This window comes from Typopeltis vanoorti, chromosome 3, assembly GCF_054136105.1.
Source record: "Typopeltis vanoorti isolate ZY-2024b chromosome 3, IOZ_Tvanoo_1.0, whole genome shotgun sequence".
In the NCBI taxonomy this organism is placed as follows: Eukaryota; Metazoa; Arthropoda; class Arachnida; order Uropygi; family Thelyphonidae; genus Typopeltis; species Typopeltis vanoorti.
Window position 1 is genome coordinate 121,662,844 of NC_143551.1, and position 22,796 is coordinate 121,685,639.

General features: G+C 37.3%; 1 protein-coding gene across 1 annotated transcript in view; it reads left to right on the top strand.

Moving 5' to 3' along the window:
• LOC150108526 (uncharacterized) overlaps positions 1-22,106 on the top strand; it is a 79,993-nt gene extending 57,887 nt beyond the window's left edge. Inside the window, exon 4 of the mRNA XM_090390480.1 lies at positions 21,975-22,106. Coding sequence (XP_090246606.1) covers positions 21,975-22,106 — 132 coding nt within the window. The remainder of the gene's footprint in view (positions 1-21,974) is intronic.
• Positions 22,107-22,796: the final 690 nt, after the last annotated feature.

A 22,796-nucleotide genomic window follows, 5' to 3' on the forward strand; every position in this document is an offset into this window, starting at 1 on the left:
ATCTTGTAGGAAAAACTCAATATTTTCTACCTTTAGCTTCTTGTCACATCCTGAAGGGACAAGTGCTAATGAGCAGGACTTCTCCACATTTATGGTAAGACCTCTAACATGAAAGAAGTCTACTGCCCAGTCAAGGAGTTCCTGCAGGCCTACCTTAGTGGAGGCCATGAAAATAAGGTCATCTGCAAAGGTCATAGCATTAAAAGAAGAAGCATCAAGAGAGTAACCAATATGGTTAGGTAGAGAACAAAGAAACTCATCAATGATGCAGCTGAAGAAAAGAGGGGGGATAGAGGTCATCTTGGTGAACATCCTGAACTGCAGGAATAGAATTCACACAGGCTCCCCTATGTTAACAGTTAGAGAATTATTAGAGTATAACTCTAAAACATATGACGGACAGCCTGCAATTGATAGTGCTCTTAAAATAGCAGGAAGAGAAACACTATCAAAGGTTTTCTGAAGGTCCAGGGAAGCTATAAACAAAGAAGGTGGGAATTGGAAAGAAGGGCAGAAAGAATACAGATGTTCTCAGCACAGCCATTTGAAGGGACAAAGACTCTCTGCCGAACGTCATGTTGGATATACTTTTGCAGTCTCTTAACTAACACTTTATGATAAAGTCAAAGAAGAATAGGAGAAACTGTAATAGGCATGTAATCCACAGCTCTACTAGCAGTATCCTTCTTTGGTATCAATATAGTTCTTGAGTTCCGTAAATAAGGTGAAATAATTTTAGTTGATAGGAAAATGTTTAGATCTTGAAGGATCTGAATAGGCACTTTCCTTAATGTGACACCGGAAAGCCATCAGGGCTAGAAGCCGGATTACTAGGAGGGTAAAGCTGATATAATTTCTTCATGCAATACAGAGAATAAATGGCTGATTAAGGAAAAACCCAAGCACACAAGGCTGGTCTTGATCAGGTAAATGCAGTGGTGGAGTGGAGAAGACAGTACTCCAAAACTCCACAAAATCTTTGTGCTGTTCTTTAGAGGGGAGGTGGAGATACCCTATCTAGTATAGTCTTTGCACACATCCCACGATTCTTCTTATATAAGGCTTGCATTTCTGCATAAGCCCTCTTCCTCAATCGCCTACATGAAGGCAAACTTCAAGGCTGGGGATGTCTTGGTTGTCGAGGCCGATGCTGCTGCTTGGAAAATACATTTTCGAGATAATCCTGAAGTTTGTTGGTGATGTCAGGCCCATCAAGATGAGCTCGAATGATGTCTTTAAGAGTTGTATGATTATATTCTGCTAAAGGTTGATGGTCTAAAGCTGATGCTAACTTGGAAATCTGTTGCTAAATCTGGTTGTTGAAAATCAACTTTATGTTGAGTAGGAAAGGAAGGCAGGGTGGGAGCATGGAGATATTACCCATCCCACCATTCCTAGAAAGTTCTATAAGCTCATTAATAAGCTGTTTGTAGCCTGCTAGTCTTCGATGACTTTTAATAGCACAAAAAGTATGATGTGGCAGCACATCAGCCAAAGCCTCATTTAAGTTCCTAACACCTGCTGCCACCAAACGAATGTCATGGGCAGCAAGAATACGCTCTTCCTCTGAACTCCAGTGTGCTTTAATGCACTCAGTACAGATAGCAGCATTCACTTCAACAGGATGTTTAGAAGAATGATGCACTCCAAGTTCAACAGCAGAAGTAAAGGCACTATTACATTCAGGGCAGATAAAATGACGAATGTCCGAAATTACCGACCTGCTGATGACTTGTACCGGTAGAAAATAGTTGATTACAATCCTTGCTGGCACGTCTACAGCGTTTAGAAACATTTAAGGGATGGGAGATAGGCATGTCGTCAAATAAGTCCCGAATGTTGGAATCGGGCAGATTTACTCCCCGCCCCCCCCATATACCACCTTTTGATGCCTGTTCAGCAGCCACATACTTATCCAAGCTAATAGTTTATATTACAGTCCCATATTGTCCAGTTTATGCAACAGAATTTCATGTGGTATCCTATCAAATACCTTAGAAAAGTCCAACAGTATCATAGTATCCATTCTCTTTATTCAACTCAGCTATAACATGATTATAAAATAAGCAAATTGCTAAAACATGACCTTCCCTTAGTAAAGCCATGCTACTGGTTGCAAAGTATAGCTTGTCTGTCAACCCATTTGTACAGAAGTTCTTACCAACATTTCTAAGATCTTCACCACCACTCCAGAGATACTGACAGGTTAGACACATTGGTTTTTGCACCACTTATGGAGGTATGATAGTTCCCTTGTATAAGGGAACTATCATGCCTTCCTTCTGTTCCTGTGAAATCTTTCCTGTGCTGAAACTTGGCACAGGAAAGATTTCACAGGAAGTTATACAAACATGTCAAGAGCTAAACATTCCTTTAGCATGTATGCTGATATCTTAGCTGGTCCCATTTCTGAATTGATTGAGGTTATGCAACAGCTCTTGAATGTCATTCTTATGCACCTTAGCCTCTTCATCCAGTGTAGTGGCAGCATTGTACATCATGTTACATACACCTGCTTGATAAATTTTAGCACAGTGAGCATTCAATATTTGAGCAATCTTATCTGCTTCTGACACAAGGGTACTGTCCACATTTAGTAAAGTTATTCTTCCACATTCAATTTTTATTTTATTAACAGCATAGTGATAAAATTCTTTAGCTTTAGGATTATCTTCAGCCTGCACATCCAATTTCTTTTCATACTCCAGTTTAGCTTTCCATACAATACTTGATACTTTTCTGGCCTGTGATTATATATTTCATAACTCCTCTCGCTCTTATTCTCACAATATTCCTTCCACATCATCTTCTTCTTCTTATGGATCTGTTGCTTAATAACATTGCACATCCATTTCTCCCACCCTGTTTACCCTTCAAATTCTAGGGACACATTCAAATACTACCTCATTTATGCGCCTTTGAAAAGTAATTCATAAAAATGCATAAGTGCATTGAAAATGCACGCATGCATTTTCAATTGCTGATATCCTTCCTAAATAGGAAGGATATCAGCTGATGTCATTGGACCAAAGATAGTATTCTCCTGAGTTTGTCATAATGTCCAACTTTGCAGTTCAGCATGTAATCTGGCCTCATTGGAACATCCATATAGTTAGCTGCTTCCCAGGACAGTATGGCATGATCATCATAGTCACCAACTGGTAGCAAAACATTCTCTTTCTTAACTGCAACCCCTTCTGAAGCTATGATCAATTTTAATACTCTTTGACCTCAAGATCGTTCTTTCACATGCTGCTTGAGAAAGAGGTCTTGCAACAGCTCAATAAATTATTCTTCATTCTTATCATGAGATTTCTCTTCTGTCCAATCAATATTTGGATAATTTGTGTCACCCATTATGAAGAATGACACAAAGTACTTACTCAGTACCCACGATGGTAATTTGTCGATGCATTTAATCATCTTGAGCTGCTGAACCACCAAGTCTGTAGCACCACTCCACCATATATTTCATCCTCTTAACTCAACTTCACACTAGATAGCCTCAAACCAACTGCTACATGGGACATTATTACTATTATTCCTTTCATGAGTTTCTATCCTAACTGGACACAAATCATCTGATATCATTATTAGTACCCTACTGTCCTCTTCTATCTCTTCTGTCCTTTCTAAAACTACTTTTGCCCTTTACATTGATTCCAGTTACTACATCTGATTCTGACAGTCAGGTTACACTAATTCCAATAATCTTAGGGCAGGACATATTCAGCAAAGGAAACAAACTCAGTCACTTTGTTCCTGATGCTCCTGGCATATGATTATTATTATTATTAAGAGAGACCCTCTAGGGAGTCAGGAATTCATCAAGGGAGGCCATATTATTCGCATCAGCTGTCATACCTGTTCTTGAATTCATTCACGCTACTTGCACACACAACATCCAATGGCAATTCATTCCAATCATGCACTACTCTATGAGAGAAAAATCTAGCCCTAACCCCCTTCTTGAGAGCATTCATTCTCAACTTCCATGGATGCCCTTTCATCCTTTTCCCATCCTCCATAAAATGAAAAATTTCATCTACTGACATTCTATATAACCTTTTCAGAAGTTTGTAAGTCTCAATCATATCATCCGTCTTTCTCCCGTTAGTGGCTGCTGCCTACAAATTCTCAATCTGTCTTCATAATCTGCATTCCACAATCCTGGTGTCAATTTTGACACTCTTCTTTGCACACTCTCTCCACTGTATCAGAATCACCACATAAACCAGGAGACCAGACCTGTGTAAGCAGTCCAAGTGAGGTCTTATCAAGGCCTTGTAAAGAGGCAAAATTACTTCCTTATCTTTATATGTCAAGGTTTGTTTCGGCATTGGCATTATTCTCTAAGTTGTATTTACAATTTTTGCTATATGATCCTTGAACTTCAAATACCTGTCTACTGATGAGGCTAGGGATCTCCAAGATCACAAGCCTCATTAGTTTCTTCAAGCATAATCACACCAATATAATATGACATTGGATATCTAATCACACCAAAGTGCATGACTTCACATTTATTAACATTGAAATGAGAGCCATTTTCACATGCCCACAATTACAGCCTTTTCAAATTATTCTGCAAGTACTGAATTTCAGCAGTTCTCCTCCTGATTACCTACCTATCTTTGCAGCTTCAGCAAATAGCTGAATGTCATATGTCAAATGTCATTAATGTACAGATTGAATAACAGTGGACCAAGGACTGATCCTTGAGGCACACCACTAGTTACTGTGAATCCTGAAGATTCACATCCCCTAATGTACTACTTTTTGATATCTGTCAGTCAGCCATCCTCGTATCCATGCCAACAGTTTATAATCCAATCCCATATAGCCAGCCTGGCTAGCCAAGTGGTTAGTGTATCCGCTCCTGAGCCAAAAGGCTGCAGGTTCGAATCCCGCTGTGGGCATGGATGTTTGTGATTGTCTGTGGAAATACCGGTGGTGGTCGGCGATAGACGCCGTTGGTGTAGTTGCAGTCAGCTGGTGGATTGCGAGTGGTGGAGACAGAGTTGTAGGGCAGATGCCCTTCCTCGATGAGTCTTTGGACTCCCTGGAGGTGACAAATAATAATAATAATATCCGTTCCTCTTGTCTAACTCAGTGGTAGCATTATTATAGAATGTGAGCAAGTTGCTAAAATATGATCTTCCCTTAGTGAACCCATGCTGTTCATTGCAAAGTAGAGATTTTCTGTCAACCCATTTCTGAATGAGAGCCCTAATCAACCTTTCCAAAATCTAGACATAACAAGTTACCACCCAGCTTTTTCTTATACTTACATCTACAGTCTGCTCAGCCAAATTAGACAACTTTCTGTTTGCTGAACCACCAACTTTTATTTGGAACATCTAGAAGACGTCCTGTTTTCATCTATAATCCCTCAACCATCCTTTTGGGTTAGATATAGACGACATCTTTGCTGTATGGCCTCATAACAGAGACTCCTTACCTTCCTTTTTAAGCAGTATCAATTCCTTACATCCTCGTATAAAGTTTACCATGGAGATTGAAAAAGACAACGAGTTAGTTTTAGACGTCCTCCTCATCCGTTCACCTTCACGTATTCTTACAACAGTTGACAGAAAACCAACTTTCACAGGTCGTTATATTCTCAAAGAATCTGCCCATCATCCTTGTCAAAAAACAGGAATCATAAAATGTTTAATCCGACGAGCCAAAACTAATTGTTCAACTTCTCATTTATTACAGAAAAGAACTTTCGACTATCAAACATCACATGAAACTAAATGGCCTCTCCGAAAAGAATACACATCTTTTCGATTCATACAATCCAACACAAAACAGCAAAGATCCAATACGTCGAGTTCCAATTCCTTACATTTCCAGGATTTCAGAACCAATTTCAAGAATTCTGAAGAAATATGATTTAATAGCCACTTATACACCTGTTAGCAAATTATCCACCCATTTTCCTTCTTCTAAAGATAAATGCTCAACTATGTCTCTACCTGGTGTGTATCAAGTTCCGTGTAACTGTAATCTTTCCTACTTTGGACAAACTGGACGCTCTATAGAAAAACGAATTCAAGAGCATCAATCATCCATTCAACACAACAAACCTGAGAAATCTGGATTAGCTCAGCACGGAATAGAAACAAGCCACAACATCCTTTGGTCCAAGACTCACCTCCTACACAGATGTCGCTATAAATTTGAACGTTTATTTAAAGAAAGTGTGGAGGCCTTACTTCAACGTCCTAACTTGAATCATAATGACTGTATATCTGTATCAAAAATTTGGGAAAGTTTAATCAGGATAACATATTAATTTTTTTTTTTTTAATTTCCTATATTAGTCTAATGTTATTTAAGATTATTACATGAATTTCTGAATTAATATCTTTAATTTAATCATAGCTCTGATAAAAAAATGTTTACTCTTTTACTTAAATTAAGGGGATATTAAATCCCACATAGTTTTAAAACCGAATAAGAAACTCAAAGATTGGAATCAGAGAGTTTCTTGCCGAATATAGTAAACTATAAAGTATTGGCGAACACTTAGCGTGAGCTAATGCAAGTGACCCTAGTACGTAGTACAATACCGGACGACTCGTTGCAAAGGTGGGGAAAGTTCAGATCGCTATTCTTAGGTATTTTCCATAATGTAAAAACACATTTCCTAGGAAATGTATGCTGTTATTACATTATGGAGGGAGGTCACTACCCAGACCGGTTTCAGCCTTTTTTGAGGCTTCATCACCGGTTTCAGCCTTTTTTGAGGCTTCATCACTGATGAAGCCTCAAAAAAGGCTGAATCCCCTTAATTTAAGTAATGTTTTCATTGCCAAAATGAAGCTTATTAGCTCTTTATACTTAAGTTTACTCTTTTAATACTTAGCGATATTACATCACAAGGCTCGTTCTATTTGTGAATGATCAAGGTGGAATAAAAAATGTTTGTATTCCACCTTGTTTTTTAAAACTATTCCTATGTAGCCACTGAAGATGGTCTGTAATATTCAGACTGAAATATTTGGAAAATTAAATAATATTCTTGTGTAAACGTGTATATATTTTATAATCCTAATGTTACAAGTATCTTTAAAGAATCAAAGCATTATTATGAGTAGCAGTCTTTGATTTAAGTATAATCTGCCTATTCAAGTACTTGAACAGTGGTACTTGAAGAAGAGTCTAATGTAGTATATAGGAACATCTCATTTCTTGGGGTAATGTATATAGGAACATCTCATTTCTTGGGGTAATGTAATTTATTTATGATAGACATGTTGCTGGTTAAGTGATCCACCCACGATGAAATAATGATTTATTCAAAAAGCAGAGATGAAAACCCAGGACGTACCAGTGAAAGTCTGCACTTGCGTATTAGTCAAATATTTTATGGATTTTTGAGGACTGCTTAAATTACATGTATTGTAATTTAAGTAATTGCTTGTATTTTTTGTTTTGCTCAGTTTTGTTGTATTGCTTAAATTACAGAATTTTAATACTGGAAGTCCTAAGCCTCAATGCTTCTTTGATAGTTGACAAAATTCTTTTTTAACTTCTTGATATTGGTTAGACCAAAAACATTGTTATTATTATTGCAGTAACTTCCATGAAGTCGGTAATTTCATCGTGGGTAGATCACCTAACCAGCAACATGTCTATCATGTCAGTCAAGTAGTAGTGAATGCATATATGTATGGAGATGATCAGCATAGAAATGGAATAGATTGGGATGTGAGTGGAATAGTTGAGGCTAAACTAATATATGTTGTAAGCAGTGATAAAGGTGATTAGGTAAGGGCAGGTGTTAAATTAGGTAAGGGCAGGTATTAAAATTACAGAATTTTAATACTGGAAGTCCTAAGCCTCAATGCTTCTTTGATAGTTGACAAAATTCTTTTTTAACTTCTTGATATTGGTTAGACCAAAAACATTGTTATTATTATTGCAGTAACTTCCATGAAGTCGGTAATTTCATCGTGGGTAGATCACCTAACCAGCAACATGTCTATCATGTCAGTCAAGTAGTAGTGAATGCATATATGTATGGAGATGATCAGCATAGAAATGGAATAGATTGGGATGTGAGTGGAATAGTTGAGGCTAAACTAATATATGTTGTAAGCAGTGATAAAGGTGATTAGGTAAGGGCAGGTGTGGTGGGGAAATCACAACCAACAATTGGCTTCGGTAGGTTTGGTTACAGAAACTAAAAGTGAACTGCTCTGTTTATTTGCAAATACCAGGAGTATCAGAAATAAGGGAGATGAAATAGTTTCGCTGATTGAGTTTGTTCATCCAACAATTGTTGGAATAAGTGAAACATGGTTGAATGAAGGTGATATCCTAACGATATCCAACAGAAATGGAAGGGTACAGTGGTTTTTTGCGAGGGTAGAAAATACAAGAAGGGAAAGGGAGTGCTGTTGATGATAGCTGGGGGATTATGTCCACATAAGGTAGATATGAAAAAGGAATAGTGGCAGTGATTTTGAGGCAGTGCGGTGTGAGGCTGAGATTGACAGGAAGAGATATTAGTACAATGTTGCTATAGCATAGCAAGGGAATGTGGAGGGTGGTGATGAAGAAATGTATAAGCAACTTGGGTTAGTGAGCAAGGGAAGGATGATTTTATTTATGGTAGTATAGATTGGAATGAAGAGATAATTTGGGAATAAGGAAAATGAATTTCTCAAGTTTTTGAGCAACAACTACCTCAGGCAGTATGCAAAGGAGGACACATGAGGATTGAGAGTTTCAGATCTGATCATTTCATCAGAGAATGTAATTGTGAGTGGGGTTTTGCGCTTCCCTCCAGTGTGAGAGTGATCATGAAGTGATCACCTGAGTTGTGATCATATGAAGACTTCTATGAAGAAAGGATATATGTACAAGGTTAGTGATTGTGACAAGCTTATGGTGGGAGGGGGAGACAGCCTTGGAGCTATAAAATGGAATGCGGAGTTGAGTGGTAAGGGAATAACTGCTGCCTGGGAATTTGACAAAGAAATACAGAGCAGCATCAGTGTGTGAATGCATTCTGAAGGCCAAAAGGCTGAACAAGATAGATGCAAAATGGATGAATGAGGGAATAAAGCATGAAATCTTTAAGAAGAAGAAAGCACTTTGAAGGCAGCATAAGATGAATAATGGTAATAATCAACTGCACAATGAGCAGGCCAGGAGAGTGACTCAGTTGGTAAGAGCAACAAAAGTGTAGCATGAGCAGAAATAAGCAAATCAGGCCAAGAAAAATCCTCAAGTTTTTTTGATATCTGGCAAGTAGAAAGAAGAAGAATGATTATGATCATTCATTAACATCATTAAGATGACGTCATCATCATCAAACTCCTGATATGTACCCTCAAGGGGTGTACAGGATATGATAGTACTACAAGAAAGATTTTCATCATTACTAACTTCCTATCTACAATTTTCCTCCAAATCAGTCTGTTAATTGTCAAGACTCCAACATTATCAGATCTTATATTTCTATCGTCTAAGGCACTTTGTACCATATCAACCCACCTATATCTTGGTCTTCCTCTAGGTTGTTTTCTTGCCAACCCGGCAGAGAACACTTGCTTTGCTAATCTTTCCTTTCCCATTCTGTTTAAGTGACCATACCACCTGAGATTAGCTCTGCTAACACATTCCTGGATGCTGACAATGTCTAGCTCTTTCCTAATGTCCTCATTTTTAATATGATATTGCCATTGATGCCATCTGTTCACATCTATAATCTTTCTCAGGACTCTCATATCTGCGGTCTCTAGTCTTTGGTCAAGTGTTTTACTTCTGAATCAGCTCTCAAATCCATAAGTTAAAACTGGTTTGAACACTGTCTTGTGCTAATTTAGTGTTCTGACTAATTTCTCTCTTATTCCATATGAATTTATTCAATTGACTCCCTACCATACCAGCTTTGTTGATTCTGTTGTCTATTTCTATATTTAATTTACCATCTACACTAAAAATCGTGCCTAAGTAGCTGAAATGTTTTACTTGTTCCACAGGTTCTCCATTCACAACACAGTTGACATTTTCAACGATTTACCTATTTTCATTGTCTTTGACTTTTTGTTGTTGACCTTCATACCATATCTACTACAACAGTTATTCAATTTAGTCAGAGAATCTTGCAGACTTGTAGCGGATTTATTTAGAAGTATAACATCATCCGCATAAAGCAAAGAGCATACATTAATATCTCCAATTCTGATATAATGTTTAATACAACTTTCCTTCATAATGTGATCCATATAGATAATGAATAACAGAGGGGATAATGTACACCAGATTTAACATTAAACCATCTTCCTGTACTTCCTTCAATTCTAACTGCTGACTTGCAACTCAAATAAGGACTGAGTATTGCTTGATATAATGCCCCATTGACACCATATAACTATAGCGTATTGAATAGCTTCTCTCTTGACACCTTGTCATATGCCTTTTCCAGATCGACAAAACTTAAATACAGATCTTTGTTATATTCCATGATTACTCAACTATCTGAAAATATATATCTGATAATTTTATGAGATATATATGAAAATGTATCTGATAAAATTTTTGTAAAGTGAAAATATGATCCTGACAGTCTCTATTTGGCCTGAATCCAGCTTGTTCTTCACCAAGCTTTTCTTCCACAATTCTTCTCAACTGTTTCACAAGTATACTGGCATAAATCTTGCCAGGAACACTCAGTATGGAAATACCTCTAAATAAAACTGAATGTAATTCTCACATTCAGTTTTATTTCCCTTTTTATATATGGGTACTATTAGAGCTCTACTCCAATCATCAGGAATTCTTCCCTCTGTCTAGGCCTTCTGAACTATGCAGTGCAGCCAATGTAAGACTTTTATACCACCATACTTCAGCATTTCTGGTCGAATATCATCTACTCCTGCTGCCTTTCCACATTTCAAGCCTTTGATGGCTTTTTCTACTTCAAGTATGGATATGTATTCCTGACTGTATGCCCGTGGGGTGTGTTTTTACCACTGTGCTATCATTGCTTGTTTCATTTAGCAATTTTTCGAAGTAATTACTCCATACTTCCAGGATATCTTTTTCTCCTATTTTCATGTCACCTTTATCATCTCTAACTCCTTTTACAGCACTCTTTCCTCCATTTCTAAGCTTCTTCAACAACCTCCAGAATATCTTATATTCTGCAGGTCTTATATTCCACCTTCTTGATATTTATTTTCTATGTTTTTGCCAAAGTCCTCCCATGACTTTTGTGTAGCTAGTTTTACACAGTGTTTATCTTTCTTACATTTGTGTCTGTATTCTCTAAGAGCACAAGCTGACTTATTTGCTAGGAACCATTGATATGCTTTCTTCACCACCTCTTTAACTTCCTGTGTCCACCATGGAGTTCTGATTTTTCTATCCTTGGAGACAACCTCACCACATGCCTCTCTGGCTGAATCAATCACTGTTTTCTTCAAGGCTTGCTACTGAATCTCCAAAGGGTTTGGTTCCTGTTGTCAAGCTCTTTCATTTTTTCTTCGATAATCTTTGTGTATTTTAGTCTACAGTTCACATCTGAGAGCTGCTCAACTTTTGTTCGCTTTAAAACTTTCTTACATGTTATTCTTTTCAATATGAAATGCAATTTTATCCTGCTCAAGACTAAATAGTGATCACTTCCAATTTCAAATCCTCTGTGCACTCTGGTATCCTGCACCAGGGAGAAAACATCACTATCAACAATAACATAGTCAATGAGACTTTTCTTATGCTTTGCCTGTTATCTCCATGTGAATTTGTGCACATTTTTATGTTGGAACATGGTGTTAGTAATAACCAGTCCATGTCCTGAGCAGAAACCCAACAGGTATTTGCCATTATTATTAGCTTTACTCTTTTCTCCAAATTTTCTCAAAACATTTTTGTGTGTCTCATAATCACTTCCTAGTCTGCTATTTAGATCCCCAACAAGAACCAACTTTTCCTTTTTCATTGTGTCAGTTGCTTTCTCTAAAGCCTCAAAAAATTCTTCCACTTCTACCTTAGTGGAACCTTCTGTGGGACCACCATAGGCAAATAAGTCTCATTGTCCAATTCTCCATTCTGATATTTGCCCACATAACTCTACTTGAGACTGCCTGCCATCCAAGAAGATTAGCCTTGTATTTTGTGTTGAATACTATGGCTGCTCCTTCTTTTCCTTGATTGTCATTGCTTGAATATAGCATTTTGTATTTATTGCTCAGAAAGATCTTGCCAGTTTTTGTCTTTTTTGTTTCAGTCACCCCAATTATGTCGATCTGGTACTTATCTAATTCCTCAGCTAGTTCCATTTCTTTGCCATTCGGGCTTCTTATGTTGATAGTACCGATCTTTAACTCTGGGGATATTGAGTTGGGGTGTGCTTTCATATTTAAGATGATGTTAATGGGTGAAAGTGGGAGATTGGTAACTGCTGCAGAGGACATAGAGTATTCAGTGAGCAGTTCATTAGTTTCATCTTTTTCATCCTCAGTGTGAAATCAGAAGCTCAAGTGTATAAAGAGTGCAAAGATCAGGCCAGGAGAGTGACTCAGTTGGTAATGGCAACAAGAGTGCAAAGATCAGGCCAGGAGAGTGACAGTTGGTAATGGCAACAAAAGTGCAGTACGAGTAGAAATTAGCTAATCAAGCTAACGAAAACCCTTGCGAGTTTTTTTCGATATGTGGCATATGTGGGGGTTGTATATGAAATGAGAGAAGACCTAATGGTGAGCAAGCAAGAGATATACAAGGAATTAAGTAAGAAAGATATCAATAAGGCAATAGGACTTGATTACATATCTACTTGTCGTAAGGAAATGTTTCAAGAAGTTAGCATCAGCCTTGGACTGTCTGTTTAACAAGAGTCTTGTAACAGCACAAGTCCCGAAGGAGTGGGAAGGTAAGCAAAATTGTTCCACTGCACAAAGGTGGTGTTAAGGCTAGGAAGCAAATTATAGGTCGATCTGTATATCTGGAGTTGTAGTTAAGGTAATGGAAAGGTTGATGAGAGATAGGATACAAAAGTGGATCGATAACATGTCAGCGTGGTTTGTTAAAGGGTGGGTCGTGTTTTACCAACTTGCTTATGTACTTATAACAAGGATATGAATGTATTGGACAAGGGAGATGCATAATACACCAGTCGTATACTTAGATTTTTTAAAGGCTTTTGATAGCTGGCCGCACCATAAGTTGGTAACTAAACTGGAGCAGATGAGCTTAGATGAGAGATTAGAGAACTGAGTAGACAACTGGCTCTCAGATAGGTATCGGTAAGTTGAGTATGGGAGTGTAATAGAAGAGGAAAGTCAGTAGTGGTGTGCCACAGGGATCTGTTTTGGGACCATTGTTATTTAATTTGTATATTAATGATATTCGGATATACAACTGTTGCAGATGATGTAGAACTGGGAAGAAAGTGATCAGGAATCAAGCAGATGTTGCAGCCTTACAGGAGGACTTGAATAGATTGTATGAGTAGGCAACCGTATGGAACTATCAATTCAATGTTGCAAAGTGTAAAGGTTCTGAAATTTGGTAGGCAACAATGGGATGCAAAGTATACACATAGCAGGGATATTTTGGAGAAAGTTGGGAGGGGAAGATAAGAGACCTTGGAGTGGTGGTGGCTATGGATCTGAAGTTCAGAGGTCACATTGCACAAGTTGTGAAGACATCATATCAGATTATGGCAATGATGTGGAGGACCTTAACTTGTAGAAACAAAGAGGTTCTTGTTACATTGTATAAGGCCTTCAGGCCTTGTATGGATTATTGTGCACAGATTTGGTCCCCTAGTTTTCATGGTGATATATTGGAAAAGATCCAGAGAAGACTAAGATCGTAACTGGTCTTTGGGATGTGAGAACATATTGAGAGAATGCAGTTTACAAAGTCTTGTGAATAGAAGGAAGACAGGGGATATGAGTGGGACATTTAAGTTAGTAAAGGGTTGTTACCAGGTTAATGTGGATGGAATTTTTCAGAGAATGGGCTAGAGGGTGTCATTTGCACGGAGAGTGATTGGTGAGTGGAATGCATTGCCTGACATTGTGGTGAATAAAGATACATCGAATGAATTTAAATCAGAGTTTGATGGGCTTTGTGTGTGATAGTGTTTGCCTCCTGCGATGAGTCTTTTGACTCCATGGAGGTTTGGTGTTAATAATCATAATAATAATCAATATTGAACCACGAAATCATTTATACTCGTTCTCTGCATTTACAAACACTTTCTGGCAATGTGTTCCACTCACCAACTCCATGTAAAAAATCTACTCCTCACACCCTTCTTCACCACATTTCTACACAACTTCCAGGGATAACCTCTCATTCTTCCCCATCTCCCTTTGGTTCCAGAACCAAAGCAAAGAGCAATGGACTAACAGGGCCACTAAAACCAAGAGAGCTAAATAAAATTCATTAGTAGCAGTATGGTGTGTCACCACATTATTAAAATACTTTGGATCAGGGATCACTGTAGAAAGATTTTTCACTTGGTTACAAAATAAATTATAACAGAACTTTTCAAGCTGCTTCAGTCATTCAAATAAGCAGATCTCCTACCAGGCAATGTAAATTACCTACATAACATCCACTCATGAATGTGTGTGGATGTTAGGCGTTGGTAATTTACACAGAAAATCTATGTAACTACTCCGTTTAAAATATTTTATTTTAACATGTATTGGTAGACTTCATGGAAGAAACATCAATAATTTAATAATTCACTTTTAACTGCTGTACCAATTTAAAACAGAGCAGGGATGGTTAAGAATTCACCATTTGAGGGTCAAAATGATTGAATTATTTTCATTACTGTGTATGTTTAGTATAATTGTTGAAAATTGAAACCAATACCTTTTAATAACAGAGAATTCCATAGCAAATAAGAAAGTTACATCCTTTCTCTGCTATATCACTGATAAAAAAATTTCTGTATCATTTATTATTATAATCATCAGCCTGGAAACTCATTATAGGAGATCCCATTGTCACGCACATGCACAGAGCTCATCATATCATGCCTTGCATTCACCATCATCACACTCACAGACGATGCAGTCTAATCACCTACCACTCTCTGTGCAATAAACCTACTCTTCCCTCCCCCATTTACACTCTCCTTATACAGCTTCCAAGAATGGTCTCTTATTCTCTTCCCTTTCTATGAAAAAACCTCATTCACATTAATCTGGTAATAACCCTTTACCAACTTATGTTTCTCAATCATATCCCTCCTCGTGCTCTTATCCACTAGATTGCAAATTGCATTTCCTGAATCTTTTTTCATACTCAACATTCCAGACACCAGGAACCAACCACTTTAGTCAATAGTCTCTGGATCCTTTACACCATAGCTCTTCATTCTTTTGAAAAACCATATGACAAAATCTGTGCAGGGTAATCCATATGTGGCCTAATCACAGCTTTATACACTGGAACCATAACATCCTTCTTTTACACATTAGTGCCCTTCTGCATCATTGCCATAATTAACTGCATTGTCCTCACAATTTTAGCAATGCATCCTAGAAATTTTAGGTTCTTGTCAACCATCACTTCCAGGTCTCCCTTATTTCCTTCACCTTCTCTACAGTATCCCTACCAGTTATACACTCTGCATCCAATCTTTCCCAAATTTTAAAACCTTACACTTTTCAACAGTGAATTGACAACCCCACTCACCAGTCCTTTGTCCTTTACCCAGTCTATTCCAGTTCTCTTCCAAAGCTACATCCTCTACTCTACGAGCAGAGTGGAGGTGCTAGATTTCCAGTTTGGTAGTCCCTACAAAAACAACTATATCGCCATTCAGACCTTTTCCAATATCTAACATACAAGGTAAACAGTAACATCTCCAAAACAGACCACTGGGATGCATCGCTGTCACTTTCTTCTTATTATTCTTCTGATATATTGCCCCCTTCAGACAGCTGAATTGAAAATTAAACTGGAACGGATGACACTGTCATCCATTCCAGTTTAATTTTCAGCTTGTTATGTGGCAATCCATCAAAGGTCTTTGTAAAATCTAAACCACTGTGTATGGATTTCTTGTCCAATACATTTGTTACCTTCTTGTAATAAGTAAGTAGATTGCTAAAACATGATCTTTTAGCAAACCTATAATGTCCATCAAAGAGAATAATACTGTTGTCAACTCAATTCTAAATCTTGGTCCTCACTGATATCTTTAACACTACTATAACTCCAGACAGAGATGGCGCTGTAATTCAGAACATTAGTCTCATCAGCTTCCTAAAGAAATGGGACAATTTTGCCTTCTTTTCCACTATTTGGAACTTGGTCCGTTTAAGGCTCACATTAAAAATGTATGTCAAAACTGTTATTAACTTCCTGGAACTTCCTTCAAAACGTTTGGGGGGTATATATCATACTCCAGCCTTTTTCACATCAAGTTTATTCCGTTCCTCATATACCGCCTGCTCACTTACCCTTGGTTCCCCCCCACCCTTCCCCACTACATTGAAACTCTGCATGATGTCCACTCACAAGAATGAAATACATGAACCTGGTATATGTAACATTGAGCTCACTGCTACCTCTTCATTGGATGAGGAAGTACTAGAGCTGTTGCATGAACTGAATAAGAATTTGACAATAGGAGCTGAAGGGATATCAGCATGGATGCTAAAAAAAGTGTTCAGCTGAACTGGCTGTTCCTTTGACCAAGCTGTCTAATTGGAGTCTCAGCAAAAGGAAGATTCCGTTGTATGATAATCCCATTGCACAAGCATGGTGCAAAGACTGATGTATCCAACTATCTATACTTTGCAATGAACAGCATGGATTTACTAAGGAGAGGTCATATTTTTTTTTTAGTAACTTGCTCACATTTTATAATAATGCTACCGTTGAGTTAGTTAAGGGGAATGGATACACCATGATACTTTTGGACTATGCTAAAGCTTTTGCCAGGATACAACATGGAAGACTAATGCATAAATTAGATATTAGATTATAAAACATTAGTATGGATAAGATGGCTGACTGACATATAAAAATGTGGTATATGGGGAGAAGTGAGTCAACAACATGTAAGGTGACCAGCGGTGTATCACAAAGATCGGTCCTTGGTCCAATGTTATTCAATATTTACATTGTGAATTATCTAGAAGAAATTGATCAGGCTAGGGATCTCGAAGTTTTAGTAGACAGGAAGTTGAGAGGCCATATAGTAAAGATTGCAAGTATAACTCAGGATAATTGCAATGCTGAAACGAACCTTGACATTTAAGGATATAAAAGTTATTTTGCCTTTTTATTACAAGGCCTGATATGACCTCATTTGGCCTATTTGTGGTTTGGGCTCCTGGTTTCCATGGTGATACTAACAGAGTGGACAGAATGCAAAGGATAGTATTAAAGATGATATCAGGACTATGGAATACAGATTATGAAGACAAACTTCTGAAAAGGCAATTGGATGGAATTTTTCATTTTATGGAGGGTGGGGAGAGGAGACACGAGTGCATCTGTAGAAGTTGAGAATGAATGCAACGAAGAAGGGGTGAGAGCTAGATTTGTTTCTTGTAGAGTGGTATGTGATTGGAATGGATCACTGTTGGAGGTTATGAGTACAGGTAGCAAATAAATTCAAGAAAAGGTATGACAAGTGATGTGTACTTTTTGAGTACACAGCTTGCAATCTCTTCCTCCCAAAATTCATGACCTTATACTTTTCCACCTTAAACTGGCAGCCATTTACCTTGACCATACTGCCAGTCTGTTTAAGTCATACTACACGATCTTTAAACCGTCTTCATTAACTATTGCTCATTCTCTTTGCATCATCAGCAAATAACTGAATATTTTCCCTTAAATCATTTCACATATCATTGATGTACAAATTAAACAACAAAGGAATAAATATGAACTGTTAAAAAGAAATGTTGAAAGTTTGTTGTTAGTTGTTTGTTGTTAGTTTGTTGGTAGTCTGTTGGTAGCTTTCTCCACCTTTGCAACGAGTTGCCCTGGTGTTGTATCACTTTACCCTAGTCCTGAAGATACTTCAGGCGCAAACTGTGTTTGCTCACACTTGGATAGAGGATTAAACTAATTTTACTATATGTTAAAAAGAAAGATGAAAGTAAAATATACAAGCTGCAGAAATGAAATTTTTTACGAGCAGTTACAGGATGCACAAAATTAAACCATATAAGAAATGAAGACGCCAGAAGAGAGCTAGATATTTAGTGTAAATGAAAAGATCGAGGAATGTAGAGAGAAATAAAAAGAGCATCTGCTTAGAATGGAAAGATATCGGCTCCCAAAAGAAGTGGATAAATATAAACTGAAGGGAAGGAGAGAGAGAGAGACAGGAAGACCATGCCCAATTCTTGAGGAGGAGGAGAAGGAATAAGTTGTGAACTCTGCAGTACTCCACTAATCACATATCTTTTTCTTGGACTCAAGTTCTCCATAGTCCACTCTTTGATATCTGTTCATCAGCCACCCTTTTATTCAAATAACCAGCTTTATATCATTCCCATTTGCTCCAATTTATGCAGCAGATTGCTATGTGGAATCCTCAGAGTCAATGAGTAGCCCTTTCCATTGTCTAATTCAGTTGTTATAAAAACGTAAACAAATTACTAAGGCAAGATCTACCTTTCACAACACTATGTTTTCCCCTATAAAGTATTATCTTATTCCTCTCTCTACCTATTTCTGAATTCTGTCTTACTAATTTCTCTAATACCTTAACCACCACCCCTAAAATACTGACTGGCCTATAATCTGCTACTTCTATTTTGAGCTTCCTTAATGTAGTAGAACTGTTTCTACTCCTATGGCAGCTTCTTAAAACTAAGGCTCAAATTAAACAGCCTAGTCAGAGGGAGTGCCAGAAGATGGGATGATATTCCATCAAATTCCATGGTCATGTTTACATTAAGGTTCAGCAATATTGTAAGCACATTCCTCTTTTTCATTTAACAAACTTGTTAGTCCTCAAGTATTAGAATCCTTAAGATCTACCATGACCAGGGACCTGAACTCAGATCTCCTAGCTATATCCCAGTGGGGCAAGGACAACCTTGTAAATTTCAATGCCACCAAAACTCAGTTTTGTCTGATCTCTCATAAGAAAGAGCTCGTATCTCTACCCTTTATCTTCAGTAATACTGAGATATCTAAACACGATCAGATTTCTCTTCTTGGACTGAATTGCACCTCTGATCTTTCCTGGTGCAACCATATTTCAACTATAGCTTCTGCAGCCACCAAAAAGTGAAATATGATGAGTCTATGGGCATCTTGGCATTATCCATGTCATAATAATAATAAATGTTTACATGGTAGAAGTCTTACCAGTGGTGGCTCGTGGCTTGAAATCGTGGGGGTGCTGCAACTTTCAAAATATACATACACACTGTAAGTACAGTGTGTACGTGTTAGGATAAAATAACAAAATTATGGTAAAAATTAAACATGAAACAATATTGTGTCAATAAAGGTCGAAACCGGTCTGGGTAGTGGCCTTTGCCTTTAATGTATAGCATCATACATCTCCGCTAGGGGATGTGCTTTGCATTAAGGGTAAATACCAGGATAGTGATCAAAGCTTATTCCACCTTTACCACGAGTGGCCTGGACTTGCACTATGTGCAGGCCCAAACTCGACTTACTTGTCTGTTTGCTTACTTGGGAAATAGGATTAAAAACCAAGTTTTATTTTAAAATGTTTGGTATCTTTAATATGAAACAATATTATTTATTATCGATAAAATTATACAGTTTGCTATAATTCAAAATTACTTAAAAATAAAATATATTCTTCTTGTTTTGTTTCATTCATGAAAAAATATTGTTTATTATCGCTAAAATTATACAGTTTAGTATAATTCAAAATTACTTAAAAATAAAATCCATTATCACAACCCTAATAATGTTATAAATAAAAACTATAACAAATGCTATGTCTTTAATTGTAATGTCCAAATATTTAAAGAGACGGAGTAAACACGATAAGCACTACGAACACTCTACTACTGGCGCAAACCGCATTTAAAACAACAGTGGAACTGCATGATGGACAGTGCCGCATTATGCTAATAGCTCACATCTCAATATGATGCATATGCTTGCGTGCGTAGCAATATGACACTGTGGTAAACATGGTGCTGCTAGCATCCTTCGCCCTCCTAAGTGCTACAAGATGGATTTATATTATTTTTTATACAAAATAAGAGAATTGTATAGGATTGTTGATGATAAAATTAAATATTACAAGCAAATATAAATAAATTAATAAATATATTTATATATCAAGAAAAATTGGGGGTGCTGCAGTTCCGCAGTGCCTATGCATGAGCCGTCCCTGAGTCTTACAGTATTTTCACAGGCTGGTACAAAATAGTACAGGGTGATCAAAATTAAAATATCCTTATTTAAGGAGTGCCACCCAGTTATTCAAATGCTACAAAACTTTGCAGGAATACATTCTGCATCATGCAGAAGCTATATTTGAGAAAAAAAGATTGAATGTGGAATGTAGGAATTTTTCTACTTATGTTCCATTATGCATTCACAGGCTGTACTATTCAATGTGCTGCCCTTTCTGGTATGCCACAAACTGCATTCTTTGCATAGTTGTTCAATGGCAGAATGCAGCTGCTGGTTGGGGCTGATGTTGTGCACATAATGTGTTATACTGTCTTTCAGTGCTGTCAAGTTATCAGGATGATCCTAGTAAACCCAGTCTTTGAGAAATCCCCAGATCTAGAAGTTAAAGAGTTTCAGATTAGGTGAACAAGGCAGCTATGCAGTGGGAAACACATGGCTGATCACTCCAGCTTCTGTGAAATGTTCTCGAAAAATCTCCTGCATAGATTGATAGATGCATGGAGCCGTCTGCATGAAAATAGCTGAATACATGCATAGCTGCTGTAGCTGTGGAAAAACAAAATTGTTGATCATACTGTGATACCGCTCAGCAGTAACTGAGCAGATCATAGGACCTGAATGGCAATGTCCTCAAAGAAGAATGGTCCAATGATAAATGAAGCTGTAAATCTGCACCAAACAGTAATTTTAGGTGAATGCAAAGGAATTTGTTGGATTGCATGCAGGTTTTACTTAACCTATACTGGAAACTGAGGGGGTTTTTCACAACTCCATTCAGGTGAAAGTGAGCCTCATCTTCCCACAAAATCATCCACGACCATGCAGCATCCAACTGCACTTGAGCAAGGAATGTTAAAGTGAATGTTAGTCGACTTTCAAAGTCTTCTAGGTGCAACTCCTGTGTCAGGGTTATCTTGAATGGGTAGAAATGCAGATTTTCTGTAGAATTTTCCAGACAGTTCTGTAAGGCACATCCATGTGTCTTGATGCAACATATGCGCTGCAGAACCTTGTTATTCATAGCCTACTTCACAATGGTAGTAGCAACTTCATTCACTTGTTGTGAACTAATTGGTTTTGTGACCTCTGTCAGGTCTACCTTCCAACAATCCCGTTTCTTCAAAACAACTAATCATTCATCACAAAGCACATGGAGATAATGGATCTGGTCGATATTTGTTCAGGTAATGAAATTCACCGAATGCATCAGCAGCATTACAATCGTTTAGTACAACTTCACGAGCAAAGCACGTTGGGGCAAGGTTAGTGCCATCACTGTGGCTAGTATTAACAACCAGAATGAAGGGAAAAATCCCATGTCCCTCTTTTTTCAAACCCTCTTAGCATCTAAGGAGGTGCATAATATGCAATTTTCATGCATTTAGTGTTTATAAGTTTTTTTCTCCTCAGACATTGCTTTTGCATGAAGCACAATGCATTCCTGCAAAGTTGTACAGCATTTAGATTGCTTATGGCACTCCACAAGGCCTTAAACAGGGATACTTTAATTTTGATCACCCTGTATATTGTCATATTATTACAATACCACACTTTAGCTATACTTTGCCTTTCAAATTAATTTGTAATTAATTTGATAATTCTATTTCTAGAAATCTAATGATGACAAAATCCACTCACCAGCTTCCTACAGATCAGAACGATTAGCAACAGAAAAAAATAGTAAACGTCAGGAATGGTTAAATCTAAGTCAAAACAGCCACCATATCAACTCAACTATGTGAGAACTTTCAGTGTAAAGAGGTGCTCAGGAAAAAGAATGCAGCCAAATTAGCAGTAGAAATCATATTTAGGCCCTGCAAAATTTACTGTATATTTCATAATGCAGTAGAATTGTTTTCTGAATTTAAATACTTTAAATTGTATCGAATATTATCATTTCCTTGGTGAATGAATTAAATGTACTTTTTAAATATTCTTACATAGTATCTTCAAACTTAGATAAGAAAGAAAAACAACAGTGTTTAGTATTACTACATATAATATAGTGCCCATAATTTAAAAGAAAAAAAAATGGGACATCAACTGTGTCTGGGGAGGAGAGTTGAGTTTCTTAAAAAAATTTTTTTAAATATTTTCAACAACCTAAAATTCACTATTTTAACAAAAAAAAAATTGTTAATGCCAACTGGGGCAAAACAAGGTGTTTAAAAAGAGATCATTGTTTGCTTTTTATATCCAAATTTTAAAAAGCATAAGGTGAAGAGATGACAGACAAGTACGGCCATCTTATTGTCCCTACTCTTAACACAGTATATCATTGTTTGAAATAGTATAGATTCTACAGTCGATTCTCTTGTGTTTACATGGTGAAAAACCTGAGTATCCAGTAGAAAATACCTGCTTGCCCATGCCCCTATTTAACTTGTGAACTAGTCAAAAAAAATTAAAAAAGTTCTAACCATCAGGAACAG